Source organism: Ornithorhynchus anatinus, chromosome 4 (assembly GCF_004115215.2).
Source record: "Ornithorhynchus anatinus isolate Pmale09 chromosome 4, mOrnAna1.pri.v4, whole genome shotgun sequence".
Taxonomy (NCBI): domain Eukaryota; kingdom Metazoa; phylum Chordata; class Mammalia; order Monotremata; family Ornithorhynchidae; genus Ornithorhynchus; species Ornithorhynchus anatinus.
In genome coordinates, this window is record NC_041731.1 from 78,206,290 (window position 1) to 78,231,526 (window position 25,237).

Consider the following 25,237-nt stretch of genomic DNA (forward strand, 5'->3'; position numbering starts at 1 on the left):
GACTGCAGCAGACCGGAGCGGAGAAGCAGGATGGCCTAGTGGGAAAAGCCCGGGTCTGGGGGGCAGAGGACCTGAGTTCTAATCCTCCCTCTGCCACTTGCCTGCTGGGTAACCTTGGGCGGGTGACTTCGCTCCTCTTGCCTCAGTCACCTCATCTGGAAAACGAGAGAAGCAGCGTGGCTAGAGAAGCAGCGTGGCTCAGTGGAAAGAGCCCGGGCTTGGGAGTCAGAGGTCGTGGGTTCGAATCCCGACTCTGCCACTTGTCAGCTGTGTGACCGTGGGCAAGTCACTTCACTTCTCTGGGCCTCAGTTCCCTCATCCGTAAAATGGGGATTAACTGGGAGCCTCACGTGGGACAACCTGATCACCCTGTATCTCCCCCAGCACTTAGAACAGTGCTCTGCACATAGTAAACGCTTAACAAATACCAACATTATTATCATTAAAATGGGGATGAAGACCGGGCGCCCCACGTGAGACATTCAATAGTATTTATTGAGCGCTTACTATGTGCAGAGCACTGTACTGAGCGCTTGGGATGAACAAATCGGCAACAGATAGAGACAGTCCCTGCCGTTTGAAGGGCTTACAGTCTAATCGGGGGAGACGGACAGACGAGAACAGTGGCACTAAACAGCGTCAAGGGGAAGAACATCTCGTAAAAACCGATGGCAACTAAATAGAATCGAGGCGATGTACAATTCATTAACAAAATAAATAGGGTAACGAAAATATATACAGTTGAGCGGACGAGTACGGTGCCGTGGGGATGGGAAGGGAGAGGGGGAGGAGCAGAGGGAAAAGGGGAAAAAGAGGGTTTAGCTGCGGAGAGGTAAAGGGGGGATGGCAGAGGGAGTAGAGGGGGAAGAGGAGCTCAGTCTGGGAAGGCCTCTTGGAGGAGGTGATTTTTACCTCCATGGACGTAGAGGATGTCCAACTTGACATGGACGATGTCCAACTTGATGATCTCGTACCGGCACTTAGTATGGTCCCTGGTACATGATAAGCACTTAAACAGATACCATGCGATTGACTCATTCATTTCGGCATATTTATTGAGCCCTTACTGTGTGCGGAGCACCGCACTAAGCATTTGGGAGAGTACGGTGCAACAATAAGCGGACACATTCCCTGCCCACCAGGAGCTTACGGTCTAGAGGGGGAGGTGAGAAGCAGCGTGACTCAGTGCAAAGAGTCCGGGCTTGGGAGTCAGAGGTCGTGGGTTCGAATCCCGGCTCCGCCACTTGTCAGCTGTGTGACCGTGGCCAAGTCACTTCACTTCTCTGGGCCTCAGTTCCCTCCTCTGTAAAATGGGGATGAAGACTGTGGAGTCAGAGGTCATGAGTTCGAATCCCAGCTCCGCCACTTGTCTGCTGTGTGACCTTGGGCAAGTCACTTCACTTCTCTGGGCCTCAGTGACCTCCTCTGTAAAATGGGGATGAAGACCGTGAGCCCCACGTGGGACAACCTGATTCCCCTGTGTCTACCCCAGCGCTTAGAACGGTGCTCGGCACATAGTAAGCGCTTAACAAATACCAACATTATTATTATTACTGTGAGCCTCACGAGGGACGACCCGATGACCCTGTATCTCCCCCAGCGCTTAGAACAGTGCTCTGCACGTAGTAAGCGCTTAACAAATACCAACATTATTATTATTATTAGAAGCCAGGACCCCGTGAGTCCCAGACTGGGGCTCTACCGTGCACCCCTTCACACCTCCGAGGCTCCGCCCCCTGCGAGCGGGAGCGCCCAATCACCGCCCAGCTGAGCGCGGGCTCGTCCAATCCGCGCCGCCCCGCGCGCGGGATCGCCCAATCACCGTCCCCGGAGCGCGCCCAATCCCCGCCCCCCCCCGCGCCCGGGAACGCCCAATCCCCGCCCCCCGCGGCGCGTCCAATCCCCGCCGCCCTCCGCGCGGGCGCGTCCAATCACCGCCTCCGAGGCCGGGGGAGGCGCCGGCCCTTCCGCCAATCGCGGGCGAGGGGGCGGGCCGGCCGGGCGGCCCGCCAGGAAGAAAGATGGCGGGCGTGGAGGCACGTGGGCGGGGACGGCTCCGCCCTCGGCCCCGGCCGCTCCTCCCCAGCCCGCCCGGCGGCCGGCAGGGTGGCGGCGGCGGCGGCGGCGGCCAGAGGCGAGCATGGAGCGGGAGGAGGAGGAGGAGGAGCAGGAGGGCGGCGGCGTGCGGCCCCGGGAGCTGGAGCACATGGCCGAGATCCTCGTCACCGGGGAGCAGCTACGGTAGGGCCGGGCCGGGCCGGGCCGGGCCGGGCCGTCCCCTCCCCTCCCCTGCCCTCCCCTGCCCTCCCCTGCGCGCGTCCGGGCGTCCTGCCCGCTCCTGCCCCAGCCCTAAGCCCCCTGCCAATGTGCCCCCGGCTCCCCGCCCGCTCCTGCCGATCTGCCCCCCGCCAATGTGCCCCCCGCCCTCTTCTGCCCCAGTCCTGCGCCCCCTGCCAATGTGCCCCCTGCCCGCTCCGGCCCCCGCTCGGCTGCCCGTGACGGCTCCCTGACTCCCGCCGGCCGGTCCTCTGCCCGCTTCGGCCCCCCAGTCCTAGGGTTCCTGACAACCTGCCCCCTTCTGCCCCAGCCCCGCGGCTCCTGTCGGCCGGTCCTTTGCCCCTTTCTGCCCCAGCCCTATTGCTCTTCACAACCTGCCCCCTTCTGCCTCCTTCTGCCCCCTTCTGCCCCAGCCCCGCGGCTCCTGACAGCCGGTCCTTTGCCCCCTTCTGCCCCAGCCCCGCGGCTCCTGTCGGCCGGTCCTTTGCCCCCTTCTGCCCCAGCCCTATTGCTCTTCACAACCTGCCCCCTTCTGCCCCAGCCCTATGGCTCCTGACAACCTGCCCCCTTCTGCCCCTTTCTGCCCCAGCCCTATGGTTCCTGACAACCTGCCCCCTTCTGCCCCCTTCTGCCCCGGCCCTATTGCTCTTCACAACCTGCCCCCTTCTGCCTCCTTCTGCCCCAGCCCTTATGGCTCTTCACAACCTGCCTCCTTCTGCCCCCTTCTGCCCCAGCCCTATGGTTCCTGACAACCTGCCTCCTTCTGCCCCAGCCCTATTGCTCTTCACAACCTGCCCCCTTCTGCCCCCTTCTGCCCCAGCCCTTATGGCTCTTCACAACCTGCCCCCTTCTGCCTCCTTCTGCCCCAGCCCTATTGCTCTTCACAACCTGCCCCCTTCTGCCTCCTTCTGCCCCCTTCTGCCCCAGCCCCGCGGCTCCTGACAGCCGGTCCTTTGCCCCCTTCTGCCCCAGCCCTATTGCTCTTCACAACCTGCCCCCTTCTGCCCCAGCCCTATGGCTCCTGACAACCTGCCCCCTGCCCTCTTCTGCTCCAGCTCCACGGCCCCTGCCAATGTGCCCCCTGCCCCGCTCCTGCCCCGCTCCTGCCCCGCTCCTGCCCCGCTCCTGCCCCGCTCCTGCCCCGCTCCTGCGGCCCCCGCCAGTGTGCCCCCCTGCTGCCTTCTGCCCCGGCCCCGTCCGTCCTGACGGCCTGTCCTTTGCCTCCTTCCCCCCCAACCCTAGGGTTCCTGACAACCTGCCCCCTGCCCGCTTCTGCTCCAGCTCCACGGCTCTTGCCAATGTGCCCCCTGCCCGCTTCTGCTCCAGCTCCACGGCTCTTGCCCAATGTGCCCCCCGCCCGCTCCGGCCCCAGCTCGGCTGCCCGTGACAGCTCCCTCAGTCCTGCCGGCCGGTCCTCTGCCCCCTTCGGCCCCGGCCCTGGGGCTCCTGACAACCCGCCCCCTGCCCGCTTGTGCCCCGGCCCTAGGGCTCCTGCCCCCACCCCCGGCCCGACCCCCACCCCGCCGTGCGGGCAGGGCCAACCCCCGGGAGGCCTAAGGGCGGCCTAAGGGCGGCCCCAGGGGATGAAGGAGGGAGGGAGGGAGGGAGGGACGGACGGGGGCCACCGGGCGCTGAGGGGAAATGTCCCGGGCGCCGAGGGGAAATGTCCCGGGCGCCGGCCGGGAAAGGGCAAGGGCAAGGGCAAGGGAAGGGAAGAAGGGAAGGGAAGGGAAGGGGGGAGGCTGACGGCCAAAGGCGCGCCGACGGGGGCCGAGGGGAATGAGTCCGGGCTGTTGACGGCTGAGGGGAAAGCGGGGGTCGAAGGGAAGTGGGGGCTGACGAGGGCTGAGGGGGGATGGGGGGCTGAGAGGGGTTGGGGGGCTGAGGGGAATGGAGGGCTGAGGGGAATGGAGGGCTGAGGGGGATGGGGGGGCTGAGAGGAATAGGGGGCTGAGGGAAAATGGGACCCTGAGAAGGGATGGGGGCTGAGGGGAATGGGAGGCTGAGGGGGAATGGGGGGCCGAGGGGGATGGAGGGCTGAGAGGAATGGCAGACTGAGGGGGAATGGAGGGCTGAGGGGAAGGGGGCTCGAAGGGAAGTGGGGGTTGGCGAGGGCTGAGGGGGCTTGGGGGGCTGAGGGGGGCTGAGAGGAATAGAGGCTTGAGGGGGAATCGGAGGGCTGAGGGGAATAGGGGGTTGAGAGGGAATGGAGAGCTGACGGGGACTGGGGGGCTGAGAGGAATAGGGGGCTGAGGGAAAATGGGAAGCTGAGGGGAATGGGGGGCTGAGGCAGGACAGAGGGGGAATGGGGGGGGCTGAGGGGGGCTGAGGGGGGATTGGGGGGCTGAGAGGAATGGGGGGCTGAGGGGGGATTGGGGGGCTGAAGGGGATTGGGGGGCTGAGGGGGGATGGGGGGGCTGAGGGGGGATTGGGGGCTGAGGGGGAAAGGGGGGCTGAAGGGAGAAATGGGGAGCTATGGGGGAATGGGGGGCTGAAGGGAAATGGAGGGCTATGGGGGGGCTGAGGGGGGCCGACGGATCCCGCTCATTGCCGCCTAGGGAGGCCCTCCCAGCGGCCCCTGACGCCAAGGGCTTCCACCCCAAAGGACGGAGCCTTTTTGCGGGGCTCTCGGCGGGCGGAGGTTGGTCCGAAGCGCTTAGTCCAGTGCTCTGCACATAGCGAGCGCTCAGTAAATACGATGGAATGAAATCCAAGGCGAAGCAAGGAAAACCCCCACTGGAAGACCCACTTCCCCAGCGGCTCCCGGCTCCCGGGCGGGAAGGGCCGTTTTGACCGCGAGCCCGTCTCACTGGGCGGGGGTGGTCTCCATCTGTTGCCCAACTGTCCCTTCCGAGCGCTTAGGACAGCGCTCTGCACCTAGTAAGCGCTCAATAAATACTATCGAAAGAGCTCGGGGCTTAGGAGTCGGAGGTCGTGGCTTCTAATCCCGCCTCCGCCACCCGTCAGCTCTGTGACTTTGGGCCAGTCACTTCCCTTCTCGGTGCCTCAGTTGCCTCATCTGTAAAATGGGGGTGAAGACTGTGAGCCCCACGTGGGACAATCAGATTATTCCTGTATCCGCCCCCCGCCAGCGCTTAGAACGGTGCTCGGCACATAGCGCTCGACCGATACCAACATTGCGATTATTGGTATGGTGGCATATTTTTGACACTTCAAAGCCGATGCCTTTTTTTTGTTGTTCCAGAATTTTAAACCTCCCGCCTGTGTCTTGTTACAATAAAAAGCTGCCCCACTCAATCTCGGTAGTGCTAGTGTCTAATTTTCCCCATCTGCCTCTCCCTCTCAACTGCCCTTCCTCCAATTTTACGCTGGAATATTTAGTAATTCCCCTCAGGGTGGGAACTCTCTGAATCGCTGTAACATCCCATCTCAGAAAATATTTTCCTAATCAGTAGATAAGATGAGAAGAATAAACGTTGTGCTAGTTAAGCGCTTACTGTGTGCCAGGCACTGTACTAAGCGCTGGGGTGGACACAGGTAAATCGGGTCGGACACAGTCCCTGTCCCATGTGGGGTGCGCAGTCTCAATCCCCATTTTATAGATGAGGGAACTGAGGCTCAGAGAAGTGAAGTGACTTGCCCAAGGTCACAGCAGACAAGTGGCAGAGCCAGAATTAGAACCCAGGACCTACTGACTCCCAGGCCCGTGCTCTAAGATGTTAGGTGGCAGTGGATTCATTTCTCAGCTCTCCTGGGATTGTTTTTTTTTCTCCCCTATATTCTAAGGAATTGTAGCTTTGTCGACTTTTAGATCGATTCTCGTTGCAGCCTAAGGGGGTAGAGGTTTGGTTGCAAGGCATTTTTTTTTCAAGAGGGAAGGAAACGTGCGGTTTGTTTTTTTTTCCCTGAGTCGAGCAGTTACTGTGCTTACACGGTTAGCCTTAAAAAGAAAAAAATCCCCCGGTTTTCCCATACGTGTAGTCGAGGTTTGAGTAACGAGGTGTCAGGGAGCATGGAAGTGTAGTGCAATGCGACGCGGTATTTCCCCGGGTGTGTTTCGGCTATGTAGGAGCCTGCTTGGGATAAACATTACGCTTTCAGAGCAGTCCTACTGACTCACTTTTAGTGACTCGTGGGTTAACGGCAATAATAATAATATTGGTGGTATTTGTTAAGCGCTTACTATGTGCCAAGCACTGTCCTAAGCGCTGGGGTAGATACCAGGTGATCAGGTTGCCCCACGTGGGGCTCACAGTCTTCGAGAAGCAGCGTGACTCGGTGGAAAGAGCCCGGGCTTGGAAGTCAGAGATCATGGGTTTGAATCCCGGCTCTGCCACTTGTCAGCTGTGTGACTCTGGGCGAGTCACTTCACTCCTCTGGGCCTCAGTTCCCTCATCTGTCAAATGGGGACGAAGACTGTGAGCCTCACGTGGGACAACCTGATGACCCTGTATCTACCCTAGCGCTTAGAACGGTGCTCTGCACATAGTAAGCGCTTAACAAATACCAACATTATCATTATTATTATTATTATTAATCCCCCTTTTACAGATGAGGGAACTGAGGCCCAGAGAAGAGAAGTGACTTGCCCAAGGTCACACTGCCAAGTGACGGAGCACTTGTCTCCGGAACGACAATCACTAACTGCCTCTCTCACTGTGAATGATTGCCGCCAAAATACCAATCAGCTCTTTCTCTTAAAAGTACGATTTGTGCTCTGACTTCAGGATTTAGAGAAGCAGCGTGGCTCAGTGGAAAGAGACGGGCTTGGGAGTCAGAGGTCATGGGTTCGAATCCCGGCTCCGCCACTTGTCAGCTGGGTGACTGTGGGCAAGTCACTTCTCTGGACCTCACTTACCTTATCTGGAAAATGGGGATTAACCGTGAGCCTCACGAGGGACAACCTGATTACCCTGAATCTACCCCAGCGCTTAGAACAGTGCTCTGCACATAATAAGCGCTTAACAAATACCAACATTATTATTATTGTAAAAGGGGTTTTCTTTGGGTATTTTTTGATTAATTAATTAATAATGGCGTTTGTTAAGCACTTACTATGTTCTAATCTAAAGCCCTGAGTTTTCTGCAACATCTTGAACGTTCTCACCGGTCATTAGGATGAGAAACAAGGAGACGGCTTTGTGTTTCCTCCCTGGGCCTTGCCCTGCACCCTTTTCCACTGACTCATTCTCCTTCCTCTGCCTTCGCACTTACCCCTGCCAGGGCTGCAGAATGCCTGTCGTTTTTGAGAACAACTGGTCGTCCACTTGACAGGCAGCAGACATACTAGAGGTCCCCTCCTCCCCTCCCTCACCCCCTGAGAAGGTTACGAAAGTTCACAGAAAACTCAATTCATTCAATTCACTCATTCAATCGTGTCTACCGAGCGCTTACTCTGTGCAGAGCACTGTCCTAAGCGCTTGGAGAGTACAGTTCGGCAACAGATAGAGACAATCCCTGCCCAACGACGGGCTCACAGTCTAGAAGGAGGGAATAATCGTAATAATGATGGCATTTGTTAAGATGCAGATGAGGGAACCGAGGCACAGAGAAGTGAAGTGATGATGATGATGATGATGATGTTGGTATTTGTTAAGCGCTTACTATGTGCCAAGCACTGTTCTAAGCGCTGGGGTAGACATAGGGGAATCAGGTTGTCCCACGTGGGGCTCACAGTCTTAATCCCCATTTTACAGATGAGGGAACTGAGGCACAGAGAAGTTAAGTGACTCGCCCCAAGTCACCCAGCCGACAAGTGGCAGAGCTGGGATTTGAACTCATGAGCCCTGACTCCAAAGCCCATGCTCTTTCCACTGAGCCACGCTGCTTCTCCCTTGCATCAGACCAATCTGATTCTTTCCCTTCCTATGGTAATAATAATAATAATTGTGGTATTTGTTAAGCGCTTACTGTGTGCCAGGCACTGTATTAAATGCCAGACCGGAGGCTGCCCGGAGGAGCAGTGTAATGATCCCTGTCTTTGGTATCCAACTGCGTGCCATCTTCAATCCCTGGTTCTTCTTGTGTATTGCTAGGTTTCCCTCTAACGATGTTCGTTCAGGAAGTGATCCGTGGCATTTATGGAATGCTCCCTGTGTGCAGAACCTCGGTGTCATCTTTGACTCGTCTCTCTCGTTCACCCCACGCATCCGATCCGTCACCGAGACCTGCCGGTCTCACCTTTACGATATCGCCGAGATCCGCCCTTTCCGCTCCACCCAAACGGCTACCTTATTGCTACGGGCTCTCGTTATATCCCGGCTAGACTACCGTGTCGGCCTTCTCTCTCATCTCCCTTCCTCCTCTCTCGCCCCGCTCCGGTCTATTCTTCAGTCCGCTGCCCGGCTCATCTTCCTGCAGACACGATCCGGGCCTGTCACTCCCCTTCTTAAACACCTCCAGTGGTTGCCTATCGACCTCTGCTCAAAACAAAAACTCCTCACTCTAGGCTTCGAGGCTGTCCATCACTTTGCCCCCTCCTCCCTCTCCTCCCTTCTCTCTTTCCACCGCCCACCCCGCACGCTCCGCGCCTCCGCCGCCCACCTCCTCACCGTCCCCCGGTCTCGTCTATCCCGCCGTCGACCCCCGGGCCACGTCCTCCCGCGGTCCCGGAACGCCCTCCCTCCTCACCTCCGTCAATCTAATTCTCTTCCCCTCTTCAAATCCCTACTTAAAGCTCACCTCTTCCAAGAGGCCTTCCCACATTGAGCTTCCCCCCTTTGTCCCTCTGCTCCCTCTACCCCCCCTTCACCTCTCCACAGCTAAACCCTCTTCTCCCCCCTTTCCCTCTGCTCCTCCCCCTCTCCCGTCCCCTCCCCTCAGCACTGTCCTCGTCCGCTCAACCGTATATATCTTCATCACCCTATTTATTTTGTTTAATGAGATGTACATCATCCTGATTGTATTTATTTGCCGTTGTTTTTATGAGATGTTCTCCCCTCGACTCTATCGCCATCGTTCTCGTCTGCCCGTCTCCCGCCGATTAGACCGTAAGCCCGTCAAAGGGCAAGGACTGTCTCTATCTGTTGCCTAATTGTCCATTCCAAGCGCTTAGTCCAGTGCTCTGCACATAGTAAGCGCTCAATAAATACTATCGAATGAATGAATGAATGCAGAACGTTTGGGAGAGTAGCACGAGAGAGTTGGAAGACACGTTCCCTGCCCGCAATGAGCTTAGAGTCTCGAGGGAGTATATAGACCCTTCTTGAATATTTTGCAATTCTTCTGCCACCCCGGCTTTCCCGGGGTAACAAATTCCACGTGCTCACCACTCGAGGTGTGTTTCCTTTCGTTGATCTTTAAATCAGTCCATCGGGGCAATTACCGAGTGCGTACCATGTGCAGAGCACTGGGCCAAGTCTCTGGGAGAATGCAGGTTAAGTTGGTAGACACGATTCCCACCCTCGAGGAGCCTCCGGTCCAGTGGGTGAGACGAGAGGGAAAATAAATTTTGGGTAGCTTTAATGGGTGTCCTCTGGTGATGGTGTTTTAGGACTGATGAGCGATGCTATCCTTCTCCTGCTCGTACCCTAACCTTACTCCCTCTTGTCCTTAGAGGGAAGCTACCCCACCACCTCATCATTTTGGTTGCCCTTTGAATCTTTCCACTTCCTCTACGTCTTATTTAAGATGTAGGGACTGTAAACCTCCTCCTGTAAACCCACCTCCTCCAAGAGGCCTTCCCAGATTGAGCTTCCCCTTTTCCCTCGGTTCCCTCTGCTCTCCCTCTACCCCCGCCTTCACCTCCCCTCAGCTAAGCCCCCTTTCCCCCCTTTCCCTCTGCTCCTCCCCCTCTCCCTTCCCCTCCCCTCAACACTCTGCTCATTTGGATATATTTTTATTACCCTATTTATTTGTTAATGAGGTGTCCATCCCCTTGATTCTATTTATTGCGACTAAGTTGTCTTGTTTTTGTCCATCTGTCTCCCCCGGTTAGACTGTAAGCCCGTCAGTGGGCAGGAATCGTCTCTGTTGCCGAATTGTCCATTCCAAGCGCTTAGTACAGTGCTCTGCACATAGTAAGCGCTCAATAAATACCATTGAATGAAAGTCACTTCGTTTCTCTGTGCCTCAGTTATCTCATCAGCAAAATGGGGATTAAGACTGTGAGCTCCAGGTGGGACAGGGAAAGTGTCCAACCTGATTACCTTGTACTTAGTGCTTGGCGCATAATAAGCGCTTAAAGAATATCATTTTTATTCTTCTTCTTATTATTACGATCAGGTAATTGCTCGGGGGCAAGGGAAGACGCGGGCACCCCGAGTACATCGATGATGTGGAAATGCTGCGATGGAGGGGCAACCGGTGGGGAGGAGAGAGATTAGTCGGGCGGGCCTCCTGGAGGAGGCGGGATTTTGGGAAGGGCTTTGAGGATGGGGAGAGCAGTGGTCCGCTCCTACCTACGACACTGTAATGGTACCAGATAGTACCTATAATTTGTTTCCTCTTAAACTCTTTTCTCCCGTCGCAGATTCTCTGAACTTAAATATTTTCCTCTTCGCAAGGAGCCGGTCACTCAAGAGAAGCAGTGTGGCCTAATGGAAAGAGCACGAGCCTGGGAATCAGTAGGACCTCGGTTCTAATTTGATTTATTCAATAGTATTTATTGAGCGCTTACTATGTGCAGAGCACTGTACTAAGCGCTTGGAATGTGCAATTTGGCAACAGATAGAGACAATCCCTGCCCATTGACGGGCTTACGGTCTAATCGGGGGTGACAGACCAAAACAATAGCAATAAATAGAATCGGGGGATGTACATCTCATTAACAAAATAAATAGGGTAATAAAGATATATACAAATGAGCAGACGAGCACAGTGCTGAGGGGAGGGGAAGGGAGAGGGGGAAGAGCAGAGGGAAATGGGGGGAGAAGGGGGCTTAGCTGAGGGGAGGTGAAGGGGGGACAGAGAGGGAGCGGAGGGAAAAGGGGAAGCTCAGTGTGGGAAGTCCTCCTGGAGGAGGTGAGCTTTCAGTAGGGCTTGAAGAGGGGAAGAGAGTTAGTTTGGCGGAGGTGAGGAGGGAGGGCGTTCCGGGACAGAGGGAGGACGTGGGCCAGGGGTCGACGGTGGGATAGGCGAGAACGGGGGACGGTGAGGAGGTGGGCGGCAGATTCTAATCCCAGCTCTGCCACTCGTCTGCTGTGTGACTTTCCGCAAGTCACTTAGCTTCTCGGTGAGCCCCTTGTGGGACATGGACTCTGTCCACCCTGATTAGCTTCCATCTACCCCCGCACTTAGTAGAATGCCTGGCACGTACTAAGTACTTAAATCCGTGCCAAAAAAATGTAAAAAGTCAGTCGTTCACCTATGTGTTTTGTACATTTATGGGCCTGTACATTTCTAAGCCTGAGAGTCTACACGTTTCATCCCACGTTCCCGTCCAAGATTACCATATGGAAAATAACTTGGAGACATGTTTATGGTTTTTTTCATTTTAAATTTGGGCTGCAGGAAAGTTGTGGTTTATGAAGTCTATGCCAAACTAATGGCTGAGGAACGTGTGTCTATCTCTTGATTCCATTCAAACAGACATTAAGATAACAGAGGCATCAATTCTAAATCTTCTGGGAGGGAAAGTTACGCAAAAGGAACATAAATGATGGAGTTTAACCAGCCGTTTGTCACCCTAGCACATCATCGGTACTCCAATAGACTTAAGTGGTTTTCAAAGTTTATCAATCAGTCAATCAATCAGTTGTATTTATTGAGCGCTTAACTGTGTGCAGAGAACTGTACTCAAAAGAGTACGATAAAGCAGAGTTGATAGACACAGTTCCCTGCCCCCATAGAGCTTAGAGTCTAGAAGGGGAGACAGACTTTGAAGAAGCGGCGCGGCTTAGTGGAAATAATAATGTTGGTATTTGTTAAGCGCTTACTATGTGCCGAGCACTGTTCTAAGCGCTGGGGTAGACCCAGGGGAATCAGGTTGTCCCACGTGGGGCTCACAGTCTTCAACCCCATTTTACAGATGAGGTCAATGAGGCACAGAGAAGTTAAGTGACTTGCTCACAGTCACACAACTCCAAAGCCTGTGCTCTTTCCACTGAGCCACGCTGCTTCTCTAAGAGAAGAACACGGGCTAGGGAGGCAGAGGTTGTGGGTTCTAATCCCACCTCCGCCACTAGTCAGCTGTATGACTTTGGGCAAGTCACTTAACTTCTCTGTGCCTCAGTTCCTTCACCTGGAAAATGGGGATGAAGACGGTGAGCCCGTCCTGGGGCCACCTGATCACCTTGGGTCTCCCCCAGCGGTTAGAACAGTCCTTGGCGCATAGTAAGCGCTTAACAAATACCATCATTATTATTATCAAATGAATAAACTACAGATACGTACATAAATTCTGTGGGGCTGAGGGAGAAGTGAATAAAGGGAGCAAATCCACAGAAGGCAGTGGGAGAAGTCGAAATGAGGGCTTAGTCAGGGAAGGCCTCTTGGAGGAGATGGGCCTTCAGTAAGGCTTTGAGGACGGAGAGAGGGATCACCGGGCTTTCCGGGCAAGAGGCAGGACGTGGGCAAGAGGTCGGTGGCGGGATAAACGGGATCGAGGTACGGGGAGGTGGTCGGCATTAGAGGAGCGAAGTGTGCGGGCTGGGTTGTAGTAGGAGATCAGTGAGGTGAGGTGGGAGGCGGACCGAGTGCTTTGAAGCCAAAGGCGAGGAGTTTCTGTTTGATGCGGAGGTGGATGGGCAACCACTAGCCCACTGGGGAAACCTGGACTACATTCGTGCATTTGTACATGGGTAGAATGAACGCGTGATCTGTACGTTTTCGACACCTGTAGAGAAACGATCCGGGCAGCAGAGCGAAGTGTGAACTGGAGTGGCGAGAGCCGGGAGGCAGGGAGGTATATCTGAGTTGCTTCCGCAACATCACTGGGGAAAAAAAATTATCCCCTGGGGCCTTGCTTGAAACGTGCGTATTCTTAAATATTTCATAAAGAAGTCATCCAACACGAACTTACCGACATCCCTCCACTGCCTTCTCACCCATTCTACACTCCAGCTCCTCTCCCCTCCCTTTCACGCTTCCTTCCCCTTCAGAGCCGTCTCTCAAGAGGAGGCCCCTCCACCTGCTCTCAAAATCGACCCCTTCCTGTTTCTCGAAAAACATTTGCTCTCATTCTCCTTCCTTGCCTTCCCCTAAGGGTTCCTTCCTTTCTATCTTCAGGCTCGCCTATGCTTTGGAAAAAAAAAAGGCCTTCTCTGGCTCTCCCAACTCTCTCCTGCTCCCAACATCTCCCTGCTCCCATTCCTATCCAGACTCCTCAAATGAGTGCACCAGCAGGGTCGCCTACCAGTCAGAGGTCGTGGGTTCTAATCCCGGCTCTGCCACTCGTCAGCTGTGTGACTTGGGGCAAATCACTTCACTTCTCTGTGCCTCAGTTACCTCATCGGTAAAATGGGGATTAAAACTGTGAGCTCCACATGGGATAACCTGATTACCTTATGTCTCCCCCCGGGCTGAGAACAGTGCTTGGCACATAGTAAGCGCTTAATAAATACCATCATTATTTTACCAACTCTCTTCAGAGTCACTTGAGTGACCCTTTCCCTTTCGACCTGAAAGTGACCTCACGGCTGAGTCCAGTGATCTGAATTCTCCCCTGATAATAACGTTGGTATTTGTTAAGCGCTTACTATGTGCCGAGCACTGTTCTAAGCGCTGGGGTAGACACAGGGGAATCAGGTTGTCCCACGTGGGGCTCACAGTCTTCATCCCCATTTGACAGATGAGGTCAGTGAGGCACAGAGAAGTGAAGTGACTCGCTCACAGTCACATAGCTGACAAGTGGCCGAGCGGGGATCCGAACCCGTGACCTCTGACTCCAAAGCCCGTGCTCTTTCCACCGAGCCACGCTGCTTCTCTGATCCTCCTTAACCTCTTGGCCTTTGACCTTGTTGATCGCTCCCTCCTCTTCGATCGGCCGTCAGAGTACCCTCGCTTCTGCCCTATCGGGTGGTTGTCGCTAGCACGCTCTTAGGAAACTAGGGAAGGGTTTTCCAGGGATTCGGGCCGGCGTGGCCTCGGCGTGCCAGGTTTTCGGAAGGTAATCGTGCATGGTATTAGAACAGGTGAGAACTACAGTGTGAAATTTCCTTAACGTGAGACTCTGCAAGAACGGGACCTTCCTGGCGCTATGAAAAGTCTGGGTGTATTCCCTGTTTTGCTTCCTATCTGCCTGAGGCCTTCTGTGACTTGGCCCTCCTCTCCTCTTCTCCCACTCCCGTCTGCGTCGCCCTGACTTGTCCCTTTATTCATCACCCCCCGCCCAGCCCCACAGCAATTTTGCACGTATCTGTACTATATTCATATCTGTCTCCCTCTCTAGACTGTAAGCTCGTTGTGGGCAGGGGAATGCGTCTCAGCGCAGCGCCGTGCACGCAGTAAGCGTTCAATAAAGACGATGGACTGACTGACCTCTTTAATCTCATTCTGCTGGCTCCTTTTCCTCCTCTCGTTGCCTAACTGAGGTTACCCCTCTACCTGAGGTTAGAGAAGCAGCGTGACTTAGTGGAAATAATAATAATAATAATGTTGTTATTTGGTAAGCGCTTACTGTGTGCCGAGCACTGTTCTAAGCGCTGGGGCAGATACAGGGGAATCAGGTCGTCCCACGTGAGGCTCACAGTTAATCCCCACTTTACAGATGAGGTAACTGAGGCCCAGAGAAGTGAACTGACTTGCCCACAGTCACACAGCTGACAAGTGGCAGAGCCAGGAAAGAGCCCGGGCTTGCGAGTCAGAGGTCATGGGTTCTAATCCCGGCTCCGCCACTTGTCTGCTGTGTGACCTTGGGCAAGTCACTTCACTTCTCTGTGCCTCAGTTACCTCATCTGGAAAATGGGGATTAACTGTGAGTCTCATGTGGGACAACCTGATTACCCTGTATCTATCCCAGCGCTTAGAACAGTGCTCTGCACATAGTAAGCGCTTAACAAATACCAACATTATTATCAATCCCGGCTCCGCCACTTGTCTGCTGTGTGACCTTGGGCAAGTCTGGAAAAATGGGGATTAAAAAATGTGAGCCCCATGTGGGACAATCTGATTCCCCTGTAATAATGTTGGTATTTGTTAAGCGCTTACTATGTGCAGAGCACTGTTCTAAGCGCTGGGGTAGACACAAGGGAATTGTCCCACAGGGGGCTCATACTCTTAATCCCCATTTTACAGATGAGGTAACTGAGGCACAGAGAAGTTAAGTGACTTGCCCACAGTCACACAGCTGACCAGCGGCGGAGCTGGGATTCGAACCCATGACCTCTGACTCCAAAGCCCGTGCTCTTTCCACTGAGCCACGCGCTTCCCTGTGTCTACCCCAGCGCTTAGAACAGTGCTCTGCACATAGTAAGCGCTTTACAAATACCATAATAATGATAATACCCCACAAGATTGTCTTCTCACTCTCCACTCATTCTCTTGAGAGCTCATCCTTTTTTTTATTAATGGTGTTTGTTAAGCGATTACTATGTGCTGTACTGTACTGAGCGCTGGAGTAGATACAAGCTGTTCAGTTCGGACACAGTCCACGTCCTCATGGGGCCCACTGTCTTAATGCCCGTTTTATTCATTCATTCGATCGTATTTATCGAGCACTTACTGTGTGCAGAACGCTTGGGAGAGTACAATATTGTAGGGAAAGTACACTATAACAATAAGCAGACTCATTCCCTGCCCACAATGAGCTTACAGTCTAGAGAGGGAGACAGACATGAATATATTACAGATATGGGGCTGTGGGGCTGGAAAGGAGGGGATGAATAAAGGGAGCAAGTCAGGGCGACGCAGAAGGGAGTGGGAGAAGAAGAAAGAAAGGTGATGAGGAGGATTTTGCTCCTCTATCATTATTATTTTTTAATTTGTTAAGCGCTTACTCTATGGCAGACATTGTACTAAGGGTTGGAGTAGATAGAAACTAATCAGGTTGGACGTAGTTCATGTCCCACCTGGGCTCACGGTTTCAATCCCCATTTTACAGATGTAGGAGCTGAGGCCCAGGGAAGTGAAGTGACTTGCCCAAAGCCACACAGCAGACAAGTGGCGGAGCCGGGATTAGAACCCAGGTCCTTGGGACTCCTAGGTCCACGCTGCATCCACTTAGGCTACGCTGCTGCTGCTTTATTTAATAGTGCGAGAGATACACACACACACACAACTAATCACAAACACCAACCAGTCTTTCCATAAAATTCCCTCCGAGTTAGGGAACTTAACCAACGCCAATTTGCCGGCTGGCCTCTGTGAGCCTTGACTTTTTTCTTCGTGCTTGTAATCGTTACATATTTAAAGCTGTCGCGAGATTAGCGTTAGATAAGCCAGTACGGGTCCTGAAATAACGAGGACTGTACCACGTTGATGGAACAAGTTATCCATAGAGCTCTTTCTGAAATAATTGCAACTACTAATGTACAAATTCAGGTCCTCAAGGCTAAAAGCCCTATATTACCGTTCTGGAAACCATCAGGCTCGAAGCCTGGAAACACTGATGAAGGTTAGTGGCCTCTGTATAAAGGTCAACCCTATAATCAGTAAGATGCAGAACTCTTACCCATTAATTTAGTTCTGAACCAGCATTTTCCAGGGCCGGTTTGTTTTTTTTTAATAAAAAAGTGAAGTTCCCTTCCCTCGCTTGACTATAAAATGCATCTTCCCTCAACCCTTTTCTTACATCTAGGAATCTTTGAAATTTTCCTCGTCATCCCTTTGATTAATTTCTGCAAACCACTATCCCCAGGTTTTTTTTTTTGGTTTATTTGTTTTCATTATGTGTTTGTTAATAATAATAATGTTGGTGTTTCTTAAGCGCTTACTATGTGCCGAGCACTGTTCTAAGCGCTGGGGTAGACACAGGGGAATCAGGTGGTCCCATGTGGGGCTCACAGTCTTAATCCCCATTTTACAGACGAGGTAACTGAGGCACTGAGAAGTTAAGTGACTTGCCCAAAGTCACCCAGCTGACAAGTGGCCGAGCCGGGATTCGAACCCATGACCTCTGACTCCAAAGCCCGTGCTCTTTCCACTGAGCCACGCTGTCAAGCACTGATCTAAGCTTTGGGTTAGATACAGGCTAATCAAGTCAGGCACAGTCGCTGTCCCGGTGGGTCTCACTAAGTAGAGGGAGGACAGGCATTGAATCCCCATTTTCAAATGAGGAAACTGAGGCCCAGAGAAATGAAGCGACTTACCCGAGGTCACACAGCAGGCTAGTGGCAGAGCCGGGATTAGAACCCAGCTCCTCTGGCTCCCAGGCCCATGTTCACTCCTCGCTGCTCCTCAGGTTATCAACAGTGGGGAAGCAGCATGGTGTAGTGGATAGAGCACAGGCGTAGGAGTCAGAAGGTCATGGCTCTGCCACTTGTCCGCTGCGTGACCTTGGGCAAGTCACTTAACTTCTCTGGGCCTCAGTTACCTCATCTCTAAAATGGGGATTGAGACTGTGAGCCCCAAGTGGGGCAGGGACTGTGTCCAACCCGACTTGCTTGTATCCACCCCATGCTTAGGAGAGTGCCTAGCCTATAGTAAGTGCTTAAATACCACCATTATTAGTAGTAGTATCTTCTGATATCAAACGTCGAGAAGGCAGAAGATAAGCATTCCTTTGAAAATGGACTGTTGCATGGATTTTGTGATACTACTAGTCCATCAAAAGAATTCTGCTCTGCTTTAAGGTGTAAATCAAGATTACAAAGGAGATTCAGAGGCCTGGAAAGAGATCCCAGTTCATTCAGTCGTATTTATGGAGTGCCTACTGTGTGTAGAGCACTGTACTAAGCGCTTATCACTTAACACTTAGCAGTTTCCATCCATGACACTATCGAGAAAGCCCGGGACGGGCCCCGGGAGCCGGGGAAGTCGGAGAAACTAGCCACCTTGATGTTTTCAAGATTGACCCGCATTGTTTTATCACCATTATTACTATTATTATTATTAACAGGAATAATAAAAGCATTTATTAAGTACTTAGAGTGGTCTCCTTGCACCTCTAGGCTGTAACTCCTTGTGGACAGGGAACATGTCTACCAATTCTGTTATAAAATACCGGGTTTAGTACAGTGCTCTGCACAGCGTGGCCCAGTGGAAACAGCCCGGGCTTGGGAGTCAGAGGTCGTGGGTTCTAATCCCGCCTCCGCCGCTTGTCGGCTGTGTGACTTCGGGCAAGTCACTCCACTTCTCTGTGCCTCAGTTGCCTCACCTGTCAAATGGGGATTAAGACTGTGAGCCCCATGTGGGACAACCTAATTACCTTGTATCTACCTCAGCGCTCAGAACAGTGCTTGGCACAAAGTAAGCGCTTAAATGCCAGCGTTATACAACAAACCCTCAATAAATGTGCCATTGATTTATTGATTGATTGCTTAAAGTAGCTGGGACGTGACAGCCAAAAGCTAGTTGTGTGGCTGAGCTCAGCTTGCATTAAGGCCGGATTTAACCGTCTCGTCCCACTCATAAATAGTTTAATCCGGCTGGATCTGCCTTGACCATCACGTGGAAGGAATTGCTGCTTTCTAACAAGTTTACAAAGACTATATTGGAAGTGGAATCCGTTCTTGTTAAATAAAGCAAAATGGGGAAAAAATGGGGGGAATGTCAGCCGATTATTTTCTCGCAAGTACAGTGTTAGTGGGGTGGTGAGAGGGGAGTAGGCGAACGTGAGAAGACAGGAGAGGGAGAAGGGGGAGAGGTCAGTAGCATTTTATAGTCTGTTGCCACAATGCGCCTACACAAAGGTAAATGAAAAACCCAGGTTAATGGATAATTGGGCATTCCTTTCATCTTATAGAAAAATGACTTACCCGGAATAGACCGTTTTCAGATTTAGGGGGGATCTAACGAAGGGAGTCAGAAGATTCTGTCATTTCTGTGCCACCAAGTCAGGATAATGGATGGATTTTAATAATAACGTTGGTATTTGTTAAGCGCTTACTATGTGCAGAGCACCGTTCTAAGCGCTGGGGGAGATACAGGGTAATCAGGTTGTCCCACGTGAGGCTCACAGGCAATCCCCATTTTAATAATAATAATAATAATAATGTTGGTATTTGTTAAGCGCTTACTATGTGCAGAGCACTGTTCTAAGCGCTGAGGTAGACACAGGGGAGTGAGGTTGCCCCATGTGGGGCTCACAGTCTTCATCCCCGTTTTCCAGATGAGGTAACCGAGGCCCAGAGAAGTGAAGTGACTCGCCCACAGTCACACAGCTGACAAGTGGCAGAGCTGGGATTCGAACTCATGACCTCTGACTCCAAAGCCCATGCTCTTTCCACTGAACCACGCTGCATTTTCCAGATGGGCGCTCACTGTGTGCGGAGCAGCGTACAGAGCCCGCGCTTAACCCTATAGTTTAGGAGCAGGAGTTAATCGGTCCCAGTAGTTGAACTCTGTTGGAACTGGGTTGGAGTGGAGCCACCCAGAAATTAGAGAGGAGGGCTAAAGGGGGGAGGCAAGAGGGAAGAAATTGGAGAGTTTACCTCGTTGTGGGTTAATTGAGTACTGACCCCATTCAAAGCTCTTTCCAAATAATATATGACAATTGTGGCATCTGGTACGCGCTTGCTATGGGCCAGGCACTGTACTAAGCACTGGGGTGGATATGAGCAAATAGGGTTGGACACAGTCCCCGTATCGTGTGGGGTCACGGTCTCAACCCCCGTTTTACGGATAAGGGAACTGAGGCCCAGAGAAGTGAAGCGACTTGCCCAAGGGCACACAGCGGACAAGTGGCGGAGGAGCCGGGATGAGAACCCAGGTCCTTCCGATTCCCAGGCCGGTGCTCTATCCACTGCACCATGCTTCCTCAAATAATCGTAATCATCATCATCATAATAATGTTGGTATTTAAGTGCTTACTATGTGCAGAGCACTGTTCTAAGCGCCGGGGTAGATGCAGGGGAGTCAGGTTGTCCCTCTTGAGGCTCACGGTGAATCCCCATTTTCCAGATGAGGTAACTGAGGCCCAGAGAAGTGAAGTGACTTGCCCACAGTCGCACAGCTGACAAGCGGCGGAGCCGGGATTCGAACCCATGATCTCGGACTCCCCAGCCCGGGCTCTTCCCACTGAGCCACGCTGCTTCTAATTATGGTGTTTTTTAAGTGGTTACTACGTGCCAGGCATTGTACTAAGCGCTGGGGTAGCTGGAGGCCACGTCAGGGAACCTGCGAGATGATTAGGTTAAGAAAGAGAGGAAACTTAAGCGAGAGGAACAGCGGCGCTGATCTCAGCAGAGCTCCTCACCTAGACAAATACAATGGAACTCTTAGTCACCAAAACCAGCGTCGCAAGAGATCGAGGCCCAGATTGCAGACGAAACATTTTCTCTATCGCCCGGTTTTGATCTTCTTCCACGAAATACTGCTGCCCACAGATTCCTGAGCCAGATGATTGTTTCTCAGCTTTGAATAAAGCTTCTTTTAGGAACCCCAAGTGTCAAACGCTGGGTTCCGATCCCGGCTCCTCCGCCCGTCTGCCGTGTGACCCTTGGCGAGTCCCTTCGCTTCTCCGAACCTCGGGTACCTCATCGGTAAAATGAGGATTAAGGCTCTGAGCCCCAGGTGGGACAAGGACTGCGTCCGATCCGATTAGCTCGCTTAGTACACTGCCTGGCACGTAGTAAGCACTTAATACCAGTAAAAATAAACCAAACACTTCCAAGGAAGCTGCAGGATGCGCCTTGATACGAGAAGCAGCGTGGCTCAGTGGAAAGAGGGCGGGCTTTGGAGTCAGAAGTCATGGGTTCGAATCCGGGCTTTGCCACTTTTCGGCTGTGTGACCGTGGGCGAGTCACTTCTCTGGGCCTCAGTTACCTCATCTGCAAAATGGGGATTAAGACTGTGAGCCTCACGTGGGACAACCTGATTCCCCTGTGTCTACCCCAGCGCTTAGAACAGCGCTCTGCACATAGCAAGCGCTTAACAAATACCAACATTATTATTATTATTATTTGTCCTGCAGAATAGTCTCTTAGATTGTATTTGGAAGCCGAAGCCTCGTTCTTGTCTCTGAACTGTGCCATTTCGATCCGAGGCTCTGGCGGTTGTCTCTGGCTTCCTGGGCTCAGCGTTTTGCCAGTTTGTTCAATTTTGCCGACTTGTACATTCCAAGCGCTTAGTACAGTGCTCTGCACCTAGTAAGCGCTCAATAAATACTATTGAATGAATGAATTAAATCGAAAAATCCACAGTGGTAGGGAACGGTTCGTTTTCTCAGCAGCCGTCTGATCATACCTGGCCTCTCACACTTTCAAATGTCACAGTTTGCGGCGGTGGGACAGTAGCAGTGACTTTTATCCAGGGTCCGGCAAAAGGTTAATAGGATCCGTAGGATTTTAGGCGGGTTACGGGATCTTGGGTTTGGGATCAGTCAGGCAATTAATAACATCTATTGATAGACACTATCGAAGCAGCGTGGCTTAGTGGAAAGAGCCCGGGCTTGGGAGTCGGAGGTCGTGGGTTCTAATCCCGAGTCCGCCACACGTCAGCTGGGTGACTTGCCCAAAGCTGGGCGACTTCACTTCCCTGTGCCTCGGTTACCTCATCGGGAGACTTGAGCCCCACGCGGGATAGGGACTGTGTCCAGCACGACTTGCTCGCATCCACTCCAGCGTTTAGTTCGCTGCCCGGCACGTAGAGAAGCAGCATGGTTTAGTGGATAGAGCACGGGCCTGGGAGTCAAAAGGACCTGGGTTCTAATCCCTTGATTCTATTTAGTTGCCATTGTTTTTACGAGATGTTCTTCCCCTCGACTCTATTTATCGCCATCGTTCTCGTCTGTCCGTCTCCCCCGATTAGACCGTAAGCCCGTCAAACGGCAGGGACCGTCTCTATCTGTTGCCGACTTGTTCATTCCAAGCGCTTAGTACAGTGCTCTACACATAGTAAGCGCTCAATAAATACTATTGAATGAATGAATGAATAATCCCGACTCTGCCTCGTGTTTGCTGTATGTCAGCAAGTCACTTAACCCCTCTGTGCCTCAGTTACCTCATCTGTAAAATGGGGATTAAGAGTGTGAGCCCTATGTGGGACAGGGACTGTGTCCAACCTGACTCGTGTCTACCCCAGCGCTTAAAACAGTGCTTAGCACATAACAAGTACCATTATTATTATTACTATTATTAATTAAGGATTTTATTAAGCACTTACTTTATATCAAGCGCTGTTCTAAGAGCTGGGATAGACCCAAATAAATCAGATTGGCTACAGACCTTGTGCCGCAGGAGCTTCACGGTTTAAATAGGAGGGAGAACGGGTACTGAATCCCCATTTTACAGACGAGGAAACTGAAGCACGGAGAGGTCGTGACTTGCCCAACCAAGGTCACGCAGCAGGCAATCGGCGGAGCGGGGATTGGAACCCAGATCCTCCGACTCCCAGACCTGTACTCTTTCAGCTAGGCCAGGCTGCTCCTCAGGTACTCAATTAAACGCCATCGACGGATTAGGATCGTGCATTTTGTGTAGATGCAGTAAGGCGCTAGATGGTTCCGGTAGCCTGCAAGACTTTACGGCTCCTTTTTAAGTTCTTGCTATACTAACAGGGAAGCATTTAAGGTATTGGGATCATTTGCCCGATAAACCTTTCAATATGTATAAAGAATCATCAGATCAGTAGAACACTGGGTAAACATAATGGTGTAAAAATTCGCAGATTATGTCAAGTTTTATATAATCAGAACTAGTACATGCACTTCTAAATACAGTAAGGGAGGGGTAGATTTAATAATTTTAAAATTTTGCCCACTTAATGGAAACCCCTTGAGTCAAGGACTGTGTCTTTTGGTTCCGTCGCGTGTTCCCAAACGGTCCGCACAGAATTATACACACAGTGGGTACACAGTAAACACTGTAAATGATGATTACGTTAATAAGTCGCTTCAAGGAATGTAGGAGTTACGCATGTTTTTAGTAATGAGCGTATCGCTAGAAGAAAACGGCTTTAGTGGCCTTATAAACGGCGTGAGAGTGTGGTTCTTGTATCTAAGCCAGATCTTCTAGCCAAAGAGAATCAATAGCTGTGCTCAATTTTCTTCACATGAGGGATACATTCTTTACAAAGCTCTCATTAAGGGAAACTCACAATGTAGTATGTGTGTACTGACCACCGTGCCCACGCGAACGATGATTTCTTCTGACACGGCATTCTCTCGGGGTAGACGCGAGTTATCGAAAAGAAGTCCCCTAATTGTCCGACGGCATTTTATCCAAAACAAATGTCGTGGACGGACTGAGAGCGCTAAGCCAGAGAAGGACGTAGCACTCCTCGTTTGTCATTACGCTGCCTGAGAACGTAAACTTTCATGGAACATTCTCCTGCAGTGGAATGCTTAGTGATCCAGTAAACATTTAAACAGGCATGAAACGGGAGTGGGTACAAACCATCTCTTCTCCATGTTCAGTGGAATCGTTAGTGCTGTAGTTCATTCATTCATTCGATCGTATTTATTGAGCGCTTAATGTATACAGAACACTGAACTAAGCACTTGGGAAAGTTCTGCTATTTTGGTCTTCCTTGGAACTCAACCCAAAACTCACCACTCCCTTTATGACCATAAAATCTGCACTCTTGACTTCAAAACCTATTCTTCCAAGGATCCTCTGTTGCCAGTATTGGAGACAGTACTTCGATGGATTACTGGTCTAGCATTTTATCTGGCATTTGTTAAGCACTTTACTATATGCCTGAGGTAGATGTGGACACAGGTTGGACACAGTCCATGTCCCACACAGGGCTCACGGTCTTAATCCTCATTTCACAAATGAGGTAACTGAGGCACAGAGAAGTCAAGCTACATGGCCTAGGTCACCCAGCGGACCAGTGACGGAGAACCCAGGTCTTCCGACTCCCAGGTCCGCGCTCTATCCGCTAAGCCACGCTGTTTTTGGTGGTACAAGAATCAATCAGTCAGGGATAAGTGAGTGCTTACCTGTACAGAGCATTGTGATAAGTGCTTGGGAGAGTACAAGTGCTTGGGAGCGTAGAAGAAGCAGCGTGGCTCAGTGGCAAGAGCACGGGCTTGGGAATCAGAGGTCATGGGTTCTAATCCCAGCTCCGCCACTTGTCAGCTTTGTGACTTTGGGCAAGTCACTCAACTTCTCTGGGCCTCAGTTACCTCATCTGTAAAATGAGGATGAAGTCTGTGAGCCCCATGAGGGACAACCTGATCACCTTGTATCTCCCCAGCGCTTAGAACAGTGCTTTGCACATAGTAAGCGCTTAACAAATACCAACATTATTGTTAACATTATTAAGATAACAGAATTGGCGGACATATTCCCTGCCCACAGTGATCTGACAGTCTAGAGCAATTGGTAAGGCGCGCTTTTGACAAAGCACAGTTGATCCTTACCCACTTATCAATCAATGGTATTTACTGAGCGCTTAATATGGGCGGAGCACTGTACTACGCTCCTGGGAGAGCACAGTACAACAGAATTAGCAGGCATGTTCTCTGCCCACAACGAGCTTACAGTCCAGAAGGGGAGGCAGATATTCGTATGTCTTCGGCCTACTCGGTAACATCGGGACTTCTCTGTTTTAAACTGTAAGCTCCATGTGGGCAGGGACTGTGTCTGTCACCTTGTTCCGTTGTACCCTCCAAGCGCTTAGTACAGTGCTCTGAACACAGTAAGTGCTCAATAAATGCAATTGACTGCGTAACCAGTCAAATGCAATTGACTGGTAACCAGTCAATTCCGTTACCGATTTGTCCATTCCGAGCGCTTAGTACAGTGCTCTGCACATAGTAAGCGCTCAATAAATACTATTGAATGAATGAGTAACGGGGTCTCTGGGGTTTAAAAATGGCATCAGAAAGTGGGAGATGGAGAGAGGGCTTTTCAGAAGGGTAGTTTTCTTCCCTTTGTATCGATCTGGGCTGATCACTCTGCCCATTTTAATGCCAGCTGGACCCCTATGGCCAGGAGCACTCTTTTGCCAGGAGAAAATTGGGAAAATCATTTCATTCCTCTGGGCCTCAGTTACCTCATCTGTAAAATGGGGATTA

At 52.0% G+C, this 25,237-nt stretch overlaps 1 protein-coding gene across 2 annotated transcripts in view; it reads left to right on the top strand.

Annotated features, from left to right (window-relative positions):
- Positions 1-2,120: 2,120 nt before the first annotated feature.
- The window catches only part of DEPTOR (DEP domain containing MTOR interacting protein), a 149,822-nt gene continuing 126,705 nt past the window's right edge, over positions 2,121-25,237 (top strand). For both annotated transcript variants that reach the window (XM_029063527.2, XM_039911842.1), the window contains exon 1: positions 2,121-2,241. In XM_029063527.2, coding sequence (XP_028919360.1) covers positions 2,141-2,241 — 101 coding nt within the window. In that variant the 5' untranslated portion in view covers positions 2,121-2,140. The remainder of the gene's footprint in view (positions 2,242-25,237) is intronic.